A 17151-nucleotide genomic window follows, 5' to 3' on the forward strand; every position below is an offset into this window, starting at 1 on the left:
AGTGAAAGACAATATGCCCTCTTCACTGATGGTTCCTGCCGAATTGTAGGCGCTAGCCGGAAATGGAAAGCTGCTGTATGGAGCCCCACACGACAAGTTGCACAGGCTACTGAAGGAGAAGGTGGATCGAGCCAATTTGCTGAGCTCAAAGCCGTTCAATTAGCTCTGGACATAGCTGAAAGAGAGAAGTGGCCAAAGCTCTACCTCTACACTGATTCATGGATGGTAGCCAATGCTCTGTGGGGTTGGCTGGAAAGGTAGAATAAGGCAAACTGGCAGCGCAGAGGAAAACCAATCTGGGCTGCTGAGGAGTGGAAAGACATTGCCACTCGAGTAGAGAAGCTCTCTGTGAAGGTCCGTCATGTAGATGCTCACATCCCCAAGAGCCGGGCTAATGAAGAACATAGTAATAACAAGCAGGTAGATCAGGCTGCGAAAATAGAGGTGTCCCAGATAGACTTGGATTGGCAACATAAAGGAGAGCTGTTCCTAGCTCGATGGGCCCATGATGCGTCAGGCCATCAGGGCAGAGATGCCACCTATAAGTGGGCACGAGATCGAGGGGTGGATCTAACCATGGACAGTAACTCCCAGGTCATCCATGATTGTGAGACATGCGCTGCGATCAAGCAGGCCAAGCAGGTGAAGCCCCTGTGGTATGGTGGGCGGTGGTCCAAATACAAGTATGGGGAGGCCTGGCAGATTGATTACATCACACTGCCTCAAACCCGCCAAGGCAAGCGCTATGTGCTCACAATGGTAGAAGCCACCACTGGATGGCTGGAGACCTACCCTGTGCCTCACGCTACAGCCCGGAACACCATCCTGGGCCTTGAAAAGCAAGTCCTTTGGAGGCATGGTACCCCTGAGAGAATTGAATCTGACAATGGGACTCACTTCAAGAACAGCCTTGTAAACACCTGGGCTAGAGAACATGGCATTGAGTGGGTGTACCACATCTCTTACCATGCACCAGCAGCTGGGAAGGTTGAGCAGTGTAATGGACTGCTTAAAACCACCTTGAAGGCACTGGGTGGGGGGACTTTCAAAAGCTGGGAGCAGCATTTAGCAAGAGCCACCTGGTTAGTTAACACCCGAGGCTCCACCAGCCGAGCAGGCCCTGCCCAATCCGAAGCCCTACAAACGACAGCCGGGGATAAGGTTCCAGTGGTGCACATGAGAGGTATGCTTGGAAAAACTGTTTGGGTAAAGTCTGCCTCGAGAAAAGACAGACACATCCGTGGGGTTATCTTCGCTCAGGGACCAGGTTGCACCTGGTGGGTGATGCAAAGGGATGGAGAGACCCGATGCATACTGCAAGGGAACCTTGTTTTAGGGTGAACTACCCATGGCTCTGTACTTGTATCAGTATCAGCATGTATATATGTATATAATGCTTGTATTTATATGGTTTAAAAGGTTAAGTTTCATGTAACATGTTAGTATGGAAAAAATTCGGGGTGGAAAATGTTGGGGTTTTAGTTTAGTCCTAGTTTTTTTTCCTGTTAAAGGAATTTTTTCCCATATGCATGTTGCTAGGGGATAAATGGCTGTACTTAAGAGAAGATGGCCGTACTTAAGAGAAGACAAAAGGGCCTGTCCAGGCTTTTGTTTTCACCTGGGTGTGAGTTCAGTTCGCTCTGGCGCCTGGAGAGAGAGGCTGCAGAGGGGAGAGTTGCTGGTTCCTGTTTTTTTCAGCCATCTTTCTTTCTGCTCGAAACAACGCCGGGATCCCAAAGCTGCTTTCCCTACCCTGCTGGAGGCTGGGCTGTGGCCACCCTGCCCCGCTGCTGCTTAGAGCCTTCGCTGCGTTGTAGCCGTGCTCGCCCTGCCTGCCTGGACCTCCGGGGGGGGGTTCCCCTTTTGGATACATCTCGTCTGCCACCTGGGATTTGTGTTTGTGCCTGCCGCTCCAGCCTGCTGTTCCAGCCTGCTGTTCCGGGAGTCCGGGATCGGCTGCCCAGGGGTTTGTGAAGCTTTTGTTCCATCCTTCCCCGGGACCCCAGGGCACCAGAGCCGCGTGCTCCCCGAGCTCGCTCCGGAGCGCCCCCTGCAGCCACGGGGGAACCATCGCACCTGCCCTGCTCACCGGGAGCCGCCAGCGATCCCTGCCGGCTGTGAGCGGAACTGCACCTGAGGGGAAATAGCGTGACAGCTGAGAAGGCTGGGACTGGGTTTGTGTTTGCTGTTACTGTCATAGTTGTTGTTGTTTTGTTTGACTGGTTATATATCTATCTATCTATATATATAGTAAAGAACTGTTATTCCTGTTTCCCACATCTTTGCCTAAAGTCCCTTGATTTCAAAATTATAATACCCCAGAGGGAAAGGGGTTATATCTGCCACTTCAAGGGGGGCTTCTGCCTTCCTTAGCAGACACCTGTCTTTCAAAACCGAGACAGCGACATTTATATATTTTAGCAAACAAAGAAATTAGTGTTCATTGGCTACAAGTTACATAGTTCTCTTATTAATTAGCATTCTATCTTCTATTGGTTAATGGTTGTCTCGCTTCTCATGCTACTTCGCCCGCATGCTCAGTTTCTCTCTTCTTTTGGGACAGTGGGTTTCTAGGGTTGGTGGCTTGTGGGTCGTTGGTCACAGATCTCCCCCTGCTGGAATTACATTTTACCCAGTTGGAGCTTATTTCAGCAGTTGCTGAGTTTCTTCCTTATCTTGGGAGTTCTGCCAAATGTCCTTCTGGCCCAAAAACTCTGCATTTCTTGTGTCCATTATCAGTGGTACATCCTTCTTCCCAAGCTATGTTAACCTCCCCCCCCAGTCTGAGATCGTTGAAGCATGTCAAGCCCTAAACTTTAATTTGTTTTTCTAACACTTGGACATCACTTAGAGCTTGTTAGCTGCTCTCTGTTTCACGGATTAAATCTTCCTTCTTGTTGATTAGGCTTGAAAGTTACAAAGATCAAACATCAAAGAACATCCTTTCTTAAAAAATGTTTTTATATATTCCACATTTTGCAACAATTAGGCAGGGCCTTATTTTACAACCCCCTTCTCATTCCCTGTAACTCTCTGAACAAATTGTTAATTATTTTTGACTCTTGAGATGTCAGCATCAGCAAAACTAAAAACTATTTGTTACAATTAAAGATTTTCCCAACAGTATCTCTTCTTTGAGCAAATGCTTATTTGATAAAAATAACAGTGATGTTATATCCTTAAGCTTTGTTTTTGCATTTGACCTGGTACAGTAAAACATTTGTGTTGGTTTGGCGTGGCATGGTTTTTTGGTAGCAGGGGGGCCACAGAGGTGGCTTCTGTGAGAAGCTGCTTGAATTTTCCACCATGTCTGGCAGAGCCAATCCCTGATGGCTCTGAAGGATATGCTGCTGGCCAAAGCTGAGCCAATTAGAGAGGTTGGTAATGCCTCTGGGATAACATACTTAGGAAGAAAATCAAAGCAAAGTGGGGGGGCAGTGTTTTCTTCTAGCCAGAGAAGAGGAGGGGGTGACAACATGTGAGGGAAACAACATGGAGACACCAAGGTCAGTGGAGAAGAAGGGGGACGAGGTGCTCCAAGTGCCAGAGCCGAGATTCCCCTGCAGGCCATGGTGAAGACCATGGTGAAGCAGGTTGCCCTTCTGCAATCCACGGGGTCCACAGGGAGACCACCCGCAGAGATCCACCCGCAGCCCGTGGAGGAGGTGCTCATGCCGGAGTGGGTGGATGCCTGGAGGAGGCTGTGATCCAGTGGGAGACCCGGTGGAGAGAGGGGACACCTACTTCAAAGCTGGAGTAACCTGTCCTGGGAGGACTGCACCCCGTAGAAGAGTGACCCAGGCCGCAGCAGTTTTGGGAAGACTGTTTGCCCGTGGGAGGGACTCATGTTGCAGCAGTTTTGGGAGGACTGCTGCTCGTGAGATTGGAGCCCCGCTGGAGAAGTTCGTGGAGAACTGTCTCCTGTGGGAGGGACCCCACTGCGCAGCAGGGGAAGGACTCTTCTCCCTGAGCAGCAGAAGAGGAACTTGGGTGACGAACTGACCAAAACCCCCATGCCCTGTCTCCCTGCACTGTCAGTGGGAAGGAGGGAGGGGTTGGGGGAAGAAAAGATGTTTTAAGGGCTTATTTTACTTCTCATTATCCTCCTCTGATTTTGTTAGTAATAAATTCACTTTGTACTTCTAAGTTGAGCCTGTTTTGCCCTTGGAGTGTTTTTCTCCTGGTCCTTATCTCAACTCATGAACCCTTCGTTTAATTTTTTTTTTCTCTCCTCTGCCCAGCTGTGGCAGGGGAGGGTGACTGAGCGACTTTCATGGGTACCTGGCATTTGGCCAGTGTCAAACCACGACAACATTTTAATTAAAAAAACTAGAAAGATAAAAAAATCAGAATGCCACACGCTAAGTGAACTGTGAATAATTGACAGGCCTTCAAATACAGAAGAGGAACAATCAGCAAACATTTATGTGATTCAGATCCTCTCAGAATCAGTTATGTCTGTCTGCTATTCTCTTTTATCAGTGGTCTTGAAGAAGCTATACTGAATTATAACCATGTCACATTAGCAGATTATGCAAGAATTGAGGGTGTGAGAAATAATGGAGTGACTTACAAAGTGACTTGGAGCTCTTGGTAGACAAGGTGCACCTAAATATATATATATTTATATAAATATTTTATTTATATCTTAGATACATGTCATACATATTATTTTTTAAAATCTACATGCTATCTCAATATGGCCAAATGCAATATCCTAATTGTGGACTAAAAAGTATAGGCAATCCTTGCATCTTAAGCACTTTTAATCTTTAATAAAATATGCTACCTAGGAACATATATAGGATTTAGCCTTGATAAGTAGTTTTGAGTTTTTGGCATGCCACGCTCAAAAGGACTTAAGGTTTGAAAAGATGCCTCATTGACAGCAGAGACAAGGGACTCCATTTATTCGGTTTAAAGTCAAGACTGTTGAGAGCTCTGTGTGCTCACCTGAGTTCAGTTGCTGAGTTTATATATATGTAGATGCATTTATTCCTGGGGGCTGCACTAGCAATCAGACTTGGTCTTGGGGCTAAAAGTGAAATCCAGCAGACTTAAGGTTGTAAATAAAGCACTAAAAAAAAAAAAATTAATTTATGAGAGTGTACTACCCAGCTCCCGGGTTATGCCGTGGCGGGCATCGGCTGTCTAGCCTCCCTTCCCCTCCGCCCTGAGCGTTTGATTAACCGTCCTCCACAGCCCCGGGTAACGGTTAGTAACAGTCAATAACAGCCGGCACCACCCGCATTCCCTGAGGCGGAGGGGGCCGCATCCCTAAGGCACTCGGTCCACAGCTCCAGCCCCGTCAGGGGCTCCTCCCACCCGCGGCACTTTCCGGTCGTACCCCCCCGCCTGCCGCTACTCCCCATCCTCCGCTGACATCAGCCTGCGCCGCCATATTGGAGGAGAAGTCAACTCCGCCAGCTCGGCCGCAGCAGGCGGGGAACGCCGGTTCCCACCGCCACTGCCTCCGCCTCTCCTGCCTCGGCCGAATCCCGCTCCCCATGATTTCCCCCGGCCGGCCGCTGCCCCGGTGCGGATAAGGCGGAGGCAGTAGCGGCTGCCGTCTCTTCTTTCCCCCTCCGGATCTGTCGCCAAGCTCCTCTCTCCGTGGCGGGCTTTTGACCTTCCACCACCTCCAGCTATGACTTCCTTGACCCAGCGTAGCTCCGGGCTGGTGCAGCGCCGGACAGAGGCCTCCCGCAGCGCCGCCGCCGACAAGGAGCGGGAGGCGGGAGGCGGCTCTGAGGATGAAGGCCGCCGGGACGAGCCCGGCGACGATGAGAAGGGCGACTCCAAGGAAACACGCCTCACCCTCATGGAAGAGGTGCTGCTCCTGGGCCTCAAGGACCGTGAGGTGCGACCGGGCGCGCTGAGTAGGGGGTGGCTGACGGGATACCGCTTATTCGGGGGCTTACGGAGGTTGTTGATGGGAAAGGGGAACCTAAGTGGCGCTAGGGCGCGGGTGGGATGGGAGCACGGACGTTGCTGGGTGAGCGTTGCTGTGGGTTTGGGGCAGAGGCGTTGTGGGGGACGGTGGACTGTTATGTAGCTTGGGGGTAGGGGAGCGTGCTGGAACAGGCTCGGGATTTAGGAAGGGGTGGGGAAGGTGATTGGATGTTGAGCGGAAGGAAACCTGTAGGAGATTTCGGATTGCCCTTTGAATGCAGACTTTGAAGAGGGGCTCTAATATTTGTAGCATCTCAAGGAAGGCAGCGTAGGGCTTGGAGGAAGAAGGGGACCTGGAGCTTCTGATAGCGTTGGTAGTTGACTTAGAGGCCCTGGTTAGACCTCTAATATTTATACTCTTGTACTTACGTGTAACTAATGTGGAAGACTTATTTACTCCTATGTATTTTGTCAGACACAATTTTATGGTGCTTATGGGGTTCTCAGGTGCTTTAGTATGCTTAGTGGCCCATTTTAATAAGACTTTCCAGGCTACTGTTGTGTTAAAAATGTCTTAAACTTTGGGGAGAGACATTTGACAAAAATGGGCCTTGAATAATGAAAAGTTTGTCAAAATGAGGAAATGGCATTATTATGTAATTCTGAAGTTCTACTGAATTTATAGCTTAATTAGGTGACATGAAACTGTTAATAACAGTTATTGAGGAAGGTATACTTCTACCAGTGTGCTGGATTTTTTGTTTAATTTGAAAGAGGTAATCAATATAATAAGCATGCACACTACAGAAAATCCTGTCAGTTTAGTTTGATGTAATGTATGGTGAAGTATTATATACCTTTATTATGAGTTTTATTAAGCAACCTACTTTTTTTTTTTATGAAAAGTAAACTAATGAAGCAGTTCATTGATTTGGGTGGAAGTCTCTTAAAACTGTGTTTGTGAGCGCAGAATAGCGGGGGGAAAGCTGCTAAGTTATGTGTTCTTTGACTACACTGCATCTAAAATAGATTTGATGGTTGATAAAGAATTGGTTAAAGAGTAATTTTCCTAGTTAACATTTGTTTTTTAATGCGTGTTTGAATATCTGTATATATACTTGCCACAATAACATATTTTATTTCTCTCTCAGATTGTGTATTTTGGGCCATATTCCTGTAATCACATTTTTTTTTCAGATGTACCTTGCCATGGCATCCTAATAAAGTCAGTAGATATTCAGTGTTGTGTTCTTCCATCTGTTGACTCTGAAGGCTTGTGTATATGCACATTTCTCTTTCTACATACCTGAATAGCTGCATGAAAGTAAGTTAAGCATGACAAGACGGATATCTGTCAGGATTACCTAGGAGGTCTTGCCTTGAGGAAGGTGGGATAGACTGCGTGATCATTCAGCCCTTTCCCTCCCTCCCCCCCCCCATGAGTGTGTGCTAAATCTTCTGAATTTTGCAGGCATTAGGCTGTAAAGATTTCAAGACAAGGAACAATCTGTCTGCCTAGAAAGAATATATGGTGCAAGTATTCCTTGTATATCAAACATTGGGCCTAAAAATCCAGCTTTGCATTGGTGTGCATCAAAATTGTAAATCATCCAACGTTGCTAAGTGCAACAGTGGCAAACACTGCAGGTAATCTAATATTTATTTGTATGCAAAAAGTAACTAAGTGATTACAGTGCTACATATATTTGTGACTCCCTTGAGATTTTGCAGTTATGATGTCAGACAAAAGGGATAATAATGTCTCTAGGGTAGGGATTTTATGTGCACCATTTCTGTGCTTTGTTAGACATGATTCATTAGGGTTTGTATTTTTGTTTTGTGTCTGATTGTACTCTTTTTTTCTAACACTATGTAAACAGCTTTGTCTCCATGAGTTAGTCTCCATTATTTAAAATTGAAAATAAAACTATAGATTCATTTTCAAAGATTTTTTTTGTTCTCTCTATTTCTAATGATAAGTTAGAAAAACTTAGGTACTTTATGCATCTGGAAATGCTTTTTATAGAATTTTTACTTCTGATAAAATTTATTTCCCATGACATTTGTGTGATATTTTGTCATGACAGCAAGCAGAGAAGCAATATAGGGTCTGTAAAGTATAATTGTTAAACTACATGAAGTATAAGGGAAAGGCAAAGGAAAGCCAGTAAATTTAAAGCTGATAATGTCCTTCCTTTTTATTGCAACAGGATAAAATAATTAGTGTTGAGTTTAAAATAAATAAATAGTCTTAATTAGCCTAAGAACATGTTTCCCTAAAAATAGCTTATTTCTCAGAAAAGTCACTGAAAACTGCATTGATAACTTAGTTTTGAGGGGGTTTTTTGGTAATTTCACTTCTAATATTAAACACTGGTGAATATGGCTTAACACTACATAAATTCTATTAAAGAAGCCTTGCATGTAAGGAGCTACCATGAATAATTTTTAAGTGTAGAGTGCAGAACCTTTACTCGTAGGAGAGAGATTTTCAGGCAGACTTAGAGAGTGATGGATTGATTACTTTAGTGTTTCTAGGAGATTGTTATATATTTATGTGAATCCTGCTTTCAGGATGGTGGAATGGTTGTAACAACCAACCACAGACAAAAGTTTTGTGTTGTTGCTGCAGTATGGGTGCAGTTATGCAGTCATGGGAATGTCCAGCTGCCCCAAAACAAACACAGCATGCCTCAATCCCATTCTTAATGCTTGAACAAAATTAACTTTTTTTTTTTTTCATTTGGCCTAATTAAAGGGTAGTTTATGTATGTGGGCTGGTTGCTCTTTTTTCCCACCAATGGTTCTTCCATTTGTATCTTGTGTGTATATATAACTATTTCTGTATTTCAAGGTCAAGATAGGTTTTAAGGGGTATGTGTTAAAATATGCGCATGACAGATCCAGTGTCCTTGGAGGAACAGGAGCACTAGAACAAAAGGAGCATCTATAATTTATTTGGAAACCCTTCAGAAACATGATTGGGAAAGGGAATCGTGTTCCTCTATTTAGAATAGAGCAATTGCCTGTTGCTATAGGAATATTGGCCACAAAAATCCCCAACAACGTTACAAGCTGGGGGACAGTGTGGCTGGACAGTGTCTGGGCGGAAAGGGACCTGGGGGTGCTGGTCGATAGCTGACTGAATATGAGCCAGCAGTGTGCCTTGGTGGCCAAGAAGGCCAATGGCATCCTGGCCTGTATTAGGAATTGTGTGGCCAGCAGGAGCAGGGAGGTCATTCTTCCCCTGTACTCAGCACTGGTAAAGCCACATCTTGAGTACTGTGTCCAGTTCTGGGCCCCTCAGTTTAGGAAGGATGTTGAGATGCTTGAGTGTGTCCAGAGGAGGGCAACAAGGTTGGTGAGGGGCTTGGAACACAAGCCCTATGAGGAACGACTGAAGGAACTGGGATTGTTTAGCCTGGAGAAAAGGAGACTTAGAGGTGACCTTATCGCTCTCTACAACTTCCTGAAAGGAGGTTGTAGACAGGCAGGGGTTGGTCTCTTCCAACAGGCAGCAACTGACAGAAAAAGAGGACACTGTCTCAAGCTGCGTCAAGGAAGGTATAGGTTGGATATTAGGAAAAAGTTTTTCACTGAAAGAATAATAAAGTACTGGAATGGTCTACCCAGGGAGGTGGTAGAGTCACCATCTCTGGATGTGTTTAAAAAAAGACTGGACATGGCACTTGGTGCTATAGTATAGTTGAGGTGTTAGGACATGGGTTGGACTCTAAGATCTTGGAGGTCTCTTCAAACCTCGTTGTTCTGTGAATAAAAAATACTTTCTGAAACAAAATACTTTGCTGTGTTAGGTTAAAAATAGTATTGCAGTAGGACCTCTCAAAGCCATAGCAAAAGGGAGATGATTCTGTAGAACTACTGAAGCTTCTGAGGTCACCTCTCCCAAAAGAAGGAAGTGATAGATATTGTTAGCTGATTTATAAATGACAGCTAAGAGAGGAGTACAGGTCACTTTTTTCATTACAGCTCTTCCAGACATCTTTTAACTCAGTCCCATAGAAAATTGAGAGGTCTCTAGGTTCTCTGTAGCTGTCACTCCATTTAAGTTTTTTATAAATGTAGTGGGTTTTATGGTTGGTTTGTTGTTTGGTTTTTTGTGTGTTTTTGTTTTGGAGTTTTTTTGAGTTCTCGTTCAGTACAAGTTGGGAATCTATTAAAATACAGTAATGCACGCAGCTGATCTTGTCCTCTAAACAATGTGCCACAACTAAGCAAATTGAAGCAGCTATAGAGACACAGCACCTTCTTCTGTAGTTCAGATAATTATATTTAGTAAGATAAAATATGTATTTGATCTGTAACTAATTCCTTATTTGCTGAAAGAAAACTCACATAACATACACTGAAATAATTGTCATGTACTGCAGTCTGCTGCAACGGTAAATACTTCTAGTTTTATTTACACTTTCATTGGTGAAAATTAAAATGTCCTTTGTGAGAGTGAAGTAATGTTAATTCACTTGGGTACAGAAATTCTCTTGGATCTTAGCTACTCATGTTTGGGTTTTAGAAACTTCAATTATTGCTGAAGATTTAGTGTTACAGCATAGTTTTTTGTCATGTGAAGGTCTCTAGTTTATTATACTTTTCATTGTATTGAAATATGTTATTAGGGACCTGATTTGCCTGGTTCAGATGTGCTGTTTTGTATTGATTAATGCTAAAATGTAGTTTCTTTATTCTTACAAAATCAGAGTAGCTGGGTTTCTTACTGAATTTTATATTTTAATCCTAAAGAGAATTTTTGGAAAGGTGAAATAAGAATTTTGAAAACATTCAAAATATGAGAGGTATTTTCCCTCATTTTAAGATTTGCCTTTGTGAAATTCATATTAGGATTTAGAAGTCTGTGATTTTTTTTTTTGCCTGTGTAACAAATGAGTTTTCAGAAGGCATCTTTGTATCTTTTTTTTTTCTCTTCCCCCTCTCTTCCCTCCCTCCCCTTAAAAAAGTTTCAGCAACAGCCTGAATGTCAACTCAAAAGCTCCCAAGTTTTTTTTTAAATTTTTGAGACAGATGAGTGAAACATAAAGAGGCATCTACTGGGAATTTGCATTTCAGTTGAAAAATGATGTATGAATTTATTGAAACTTTGACAAAAGCATGCTTTATCTCAAATCGTAAAATCATTTAGGTTGGAAAAGCCTTCTAAGATCAGAGTCCAACTGTTAAACCAACACTGCCAAGTCCACCACTAAACCATGTCCTGAAGTCCCACATCTACATGTCTTTTAAATACCTTCAGGGATGGTGACTTGACCATTTCCCATGGCAAGATGTTCAGGGCCTAATAACAACAAAGTATGGAATGTCTGTGATGAAAAATTTTTTGGTTTATAGTATAGACCTTTTTGGTCCTTTTTTAATTTCATGTCCATACCTAAATTACAGGCTAGCAGAAGGTAGGAGGTACGTGCTACAAGATGCAGTGAAGTGCCTCTTTACTGTGCTGCTGAGTAAATCCTGCTTTTGGGCTCTTTGGAGAACAATATGCTGATTTGGAAGCAGCACTTTGGATACAAGTTGACTTTGTGTTGAAATGGTGTTTATATTTCATGGTTCTGTATGCCGCTAGTGTGGTTATCTAGCATGGCTAATCTGTAACCTGTATTATTTATTCATGGATAACTGAGTATAGTGTAGTCCCTTCTTTCATGTCAAGCTGTCTAGTGTAGGACAAAGGCAAAAACAATGTTAAAACCTTTCTAGTGATACTTCTCAGTATTTTTAAGTGCTCTTAAAAAAGCAAAGCCATAACCTTTTCCTCTCCTGTAGCAAGCTGTTTTTATTAAACATTTTGCATGAAGTATAGCTGAGAAAGTATTGCTGTTAATTTCTAGAAGTGGAACTAAAAGTTAACATCATTTTATGTTGAAGAAAAAGTGGTGTTATTTTAGGTGTTCTTTGATCCGAAAGTAGTTGAAGTACTGCAGCATTTATCTCAGTTACTTAAGCTTCACAGTAACAGGCCACCTTTGCAATGCTAAATTGACCAGGCTAAGTGTTACAGATAGTATATTCAAGAATGACTTTGCTACTCTCAGAGCAAATAATTACTACAGCACATAATCATTTCTGTTTTGCCTTACTGGGGAAATCATAGAATGGTTTTAGTTGAAAGGGACATCCAAAAGTCATCTCATCCAACCCCCCTGCAATGAGCAGGGACATCTTCTACAAGATCAGGTTGCTCAGAGCCCTGTCCAGACTGACCTTGAATGTTTCCAGGGATGGGGCATCTATCATCTCTCTGGGCAACCTATGCCAGTGTTTCACCACCCTCATCATAAAAAAATCTTATATCTAGTTTCTTATTTCTTCCTTATAGTCTTTCTTATATCTACCCTCTTTTAGTTTAAAACCATTACCCCTTGTCCTATTGCAACAGGCCCTACTAAAAAGTTTGTTCCCATCTTTCTTATAAGCCCCCTGTAAGTACTGAAAGGTCACAATGAGGTCTTCCTAGAGTTTTCTCCAGGCTGAACAACCCCAACTCTCAGCCTGTCTTCACGGGAGAGGTGCTCCAGCCCTCTGTTCATCTTCATGGCCCTCCTGTAGATCTGCTCCAACAGGCCCATTATTACAGCTGGTGGTGGGGTCAGTAGCTCTGACCCAGGAAGAGGTGACCGGTCTGGGGAGATGGTCCCGAAAGGAATCGCCTTCCCGAGGCCCGGTGTCTTCCCTCAGCTGCTGGCAGGAGGGCCCTTGCAGAGGCTGTCAGCTCTTTAGTGATTATCAGCTCATGATTCCAGCTCAGCTCTGCAGGGCAGCCTCCAGGCCAAGCCAGACCAGAGAGAGAGAGAGGCTCGTGTGGCTGGTTCCGCACGGAATGTAGCTTTATTGTTGGTCCCCTCCGGCGAAGGGGAAAGCCAGGGACAAGAGCTCTCTCTGAGTTCCACAGGGCCAGAGGGCTTGCTTTTATAGGGATACAGGGGATGGGTGAAGGCCAATGGGTTACAAAGGATCTGCATAGGGTCTCCTAAAGGATTGTGGGTCTGTCTTTTCTCGCTGTGACCAAAGAAGTGTTTGCCTTTCCAGGGAGTCCTGCTGGGCGATTGTGAAATCTCTTAGCAGAGATCCCTCCAGGCCAGGGGCTGGGCATACCCCACAGCCCATGTCTTTTCTGTGCTGAGGATTCCAGATGGGGTCTCATGAGAGCAGAGTAGAGGGGGAGAATCACCTCCCTCGACCTGCTGGCCATGCTGCTTTTGATGCAGCCCAAGATAAGGTTGGCTTTCTGGGCTGCCAGCACATACTGCCATCTCATGTTCAGTTTTTCATTCACTAAAAGGATGGGAAGGGAAAGCTAGTCTGGAGTAAAGGTGTGGCTCAGTTTCCTCTGCATAGACTGCATTCTCAATCTGTTTTCTCATAACTTTTAGTAAAGAAAGAAAAAAATAGTACTCAATTCATCATGTGCCACTTTTAACTGGGGTTTTTTCCAGTTTGCAAACAGGTCTTGGATCAATTTTAGTAATTTATTTTCTTTCCTTTCAGAAATATTCATAAAATGTTACTGCAGAAGGATTTCACATACACATATCAGACATTAAAAAAATTCTTTTGTTTTCTGTTTGTGGTGGATCATTAAGATAATAAAATAGTCTGTCTTGTAAGCTAGATCTTTGTAATTGGAGAGCTGTTAAATACTCATAGGTCTTTTACTATTTATGGATGTTACAGGATTTATTTATCACAATAGGAAATTAGGCTATCAAGCTTTTTGCATATCTTTCTGTTGCTGATATTCTTTTAAGCACTTGTAAACTACTGCCCTGGTTCTGGCCAGGATGCAGTTAATTTTTGCAGCAGCCAGGATGGACACAGCCAGGACCTTCGGGTTATTTAATACCACCTCATGCCGTGCACAGGGGGGAAGGAGTGGGGTGGGTACCCTTCCGAGTTGGCCAGGGTGTGTGAAGTGTGCAGTCCAGGTTCCCTGGTGAGCAATCGCATGTGAATTATTTGCCTATCTTGTACACTCTGCTCTTAGAATTGTTGCTGTTGCTGTTGGTTTTCTTATCCCATTGCTGTTTCTGGTAAATTGTTCTTATCTCGATCTGTGATCTTTTCCTTTTTATGTCTCCAGTTCTCCTCTGGGGGGGTGGGGTAGGGAGTGAGTGAGCGACCTAGAGCGGGTTGGAAACAAATTTGATCTAAGTATTTGTTGTATTAGGTACGGAGCCACTGGTCACAACGTTGCTTGATCTGTTCATGTGGGTGTGGTACCTAACCCTGTATATATTCCTGTATGTTCTCCTCTTAGTGCTCTTTTTTCAGAGCAGGGAGAGGGATCAGGATTACTTTGTTGCTGTACTGTGGGATATCAGTTTATGACATGATAACATCAAGGGCAATGGGGGTCATTTGGGATGTGCATTCAGTGTTATTCTTCTGCCCTTACTTCGGGTGCTACCTTTGTGAATTCATTAATAATTGTACCCAGTCTGTGGGGGGAACAGGGGAGGATGATTTTCCCCAGATTTTCACCCCATTTTCCTCCTTCAGGCCTGTTACAGAAGCTTTTGAGAATTTTGAATTCCCTCTGGATGTTAAAGAAAGCATGTTCTTGTTGCTAAGTCTGCCAGGTCTCCTCAGTGTGCTCCACACCATGTTTAGAGTCAAGAAAGATTTCTAGGGAGGTTTTTCAGAGATCTGCCCCAAGGGTGGATAATCATGAGTGGCATGGAATGTGAGAGGAAATGGGCCAGCTTTCGAAGGATTATTCTGCTCCAATGGTTTGGAGGTTCACCCCTGAACAACTACAGGACCCTGATAAAGTGACAGAATATTTGAAAGAAAAATGTTGTGGTAGTTCCAGAGAAGTGCAAAGTTATGCAATGTGCTGGGCCCTGGCCACTATTTATTGGACACTGCTCATCACTAGACAGCACCCTCAGGGGGACAAGGAGGAGGAAAGCAGACCAACAGGCACCGTGGCCACTCAAACTGTGTTTGAACCAGAGGAGCAACCTGTGCCGGTAGCAGTTGCCCCTATACAGAAGAAGAAATTCAAGACAAAATCAGTTCGCTTAGTGAGGGATGAAGAGGAAGTAGGGCCCTCACAACTGGAGGAAGAGGCAGGGCCACAGATAATCACCCAATCCCTATTCCCGGGTGATCTGTGAGATATGTTGTAGCAGGTTGGGTTTGTAACCGGGCAGAAACACCAATTTAGTGTAGCGGTTTGGTCCAAAATACTCATTACTGTTTACCTTCTGTGAGATAAGAATTAGGAGAAATGCAAAGCAGGCACCAAACTTGAAAGAATATAAAGAAGTTTATTAACAGACCTAAAAGAGGGAAAAAAAATTATATCATACCTTCAGAACTCTCCTCCTCCCCCACCTTCCTCCCTTCTCCCATTGACAATGTAAAAAGACAACCCTTAAGATGTTCAGTCTGTTTACCACTTCCATAATAACCTTGTTCAGTCCATTTTGAAAGAGAAGTCTCTTCTTGCTCATGCTATGAAAACAGTATCACAACGAGACAGCCGCCAACTTCCAAATATTGTTCAGTCCATTTAGGAAGAGGAGTCTGTCTGCTCGCATGCGAGTCCCTTCCCCCGACTTGCAGTTTTTCCCGCAACTGCTTTCGAGGGTCCACTCTTGAAGTTTTATGGGGTATAATTTTAAGGTTGAGCCGTTCAGAAACAAAAACAGAGGCCCTTCTCCTTCCCTGGGAGCAAAGGGTCTTCCTCATCTTCATCGTTAAGACTATCTCTGGGAGCATCTCTAGGAACTGAGGTTTCTCCTTTCCCATTTGGAGCAAAAGTCCTCATCGCTTCCATCTCTCCCTGTCCAAATTTCTCATGAAATTACAGCTGCGTCAGCATCTGCCTATCTCACCACAGGTGCTTTTGCTTACGAGTTGAACACTCCACCCCCCATATCTTCATGAAATTACAACGGGATACTCTGATATATCATAGCTTCACAGCAGACTTTCAGCTTTAAGCATCTCCTCTTTCTCTTCCCTCAGGTTTTCAGCTCTTCACAGCAATAAAAGGGTTAATCTCACCTTGGCCTTGCAGCTGTGTGGCTTATCGCTGTTGGTCACCTGACCTCTGCCGGACAGAGGTGCCACAGTGGAGGGGGGGGGAGGGGGGGGGGGAGTTCCGAGTTGCTCTGGCTGCCCATGGCCCTGCTCGGGGCGGGGGGGGGTCATCCTGGAGCCATGACCTGGCCCGAGCAGGGGCCAGGCCCACTGGCCCCCGCTCAGGCCCCGCAGCCACCTGTCCCAGCGCCGGAAACGAGAGAGAGCTTGGGGGGGAGTTTGTCTATTCTTAAGTGTGTATCACAGAGGCTGTCACAATTTTAAGTGGCTTAAAGAATTGTCCATATTCAAACTGGCCAGCTGATAGGTTCTATCAGGTCCCAGAGGAAGCTGTAAGCACCCCTTAGCAAGGACATCCCTTCCGAGACTATGCTTGCTAACCTATGACATATGTGAAAAGATTTCAGCCGCCATCTGAGTGAGCCCCTGGTGACCTGGCTGCTCTGATGATGCTGGGATAGTGTAGCCCACAGCTGGAAACTAGAGGGTAATAAAGCCGAGCAACTGGGCTACCTGTCCAGGGATGCAGGCATTGACAAGGTGTTTGGGAAAAAGATAGAAATCTTCAGCCTCTGTTGGCAACTCCTGTCAAGTGTTAGGGGAAAGTATCTTTTCCAGGACAATCTATCAGTGCATCAAGACAAGTAGAACACCATGGAGAAAGGTACCCAGTACCTGAGAGAATTAACTCTTTTGGAGGTACTCTATAAGGATTCAAGTAATGAGCAGTCCCCATAGATCCAGATGAAGTCTAGGGCACACAACTCATGTGGCGGAAGTTCCCGCAGAGTGCGCCATCATTGTATGCCAACTCATAGGCAGTGATGTCATGGAAAGAAGGAGAACAAATAGTGGATAATTTGGTTGTCCAACTCCAGCAATATAAAGAAAATCTCTCCCCCTATGGGCCTGTGTCTCATCCATGGAAAGACTGTCCAAGGGCCTCCAGCAATTTAAAGAGGAAATGTCCCATGCCCCGCCAGTACAGACCAATGTCTCTGCTATTGGGAGTAAGTGCCTCCCTGCTCGAGAGGATCCACACAAGGTAACCTGTTATTTTTACTTGCATGACCATGGAGAGGGTATGAGGAAGTGGGATGGAAAACCCACCCCTGCCCTAGGAGCATGGGTATGTGAGTTGAAAGAAAGAACAACCACTGCAGGAAATTCTTCAAG

General features: G+C 44.6%; 1 protein-coding gene across 1 annotated transcript in view; it reads left to right on the forward strand.

Moving 5' to 3' along the window:
* The first annotated feature begins 5384 nt into the window (after positions 1–5384).
* The window catches only part of LOC138102747 (Golgi phosphoprotein 3), a 125791-nt gene continuing 114024 nt past the window's right edge, over positions 5385–17151 (forward strand). The window contains exon 1 of the mRNA XM_069000498.1: positions 5385–5860. Coding sequence (XP_068856599.1) covers positions 5648–5860 — 213 coding nt within the window. The 5' untranslated portion in view covers positions 5385–5647. The remainder of the gene's footprint in view (positions 5861–17151) is intronic.

Source organism: Aphelocoma coerulescens, assembly GCF_041296385.1.
Source record: "Aphelocoma coerulescens isolate FSJ_1873_10779 chromosome W unlocalized genomic scaffold, UR_Acoe_1.0 ChrW_unloc_scaf_1, whole genome shotgun sequence".
NCBI lineage: Eukaryota > Metazoa > Chordata > Aves > Passeriformes > Corvidae > Aphelocoma > Aphelocoma coerulescens.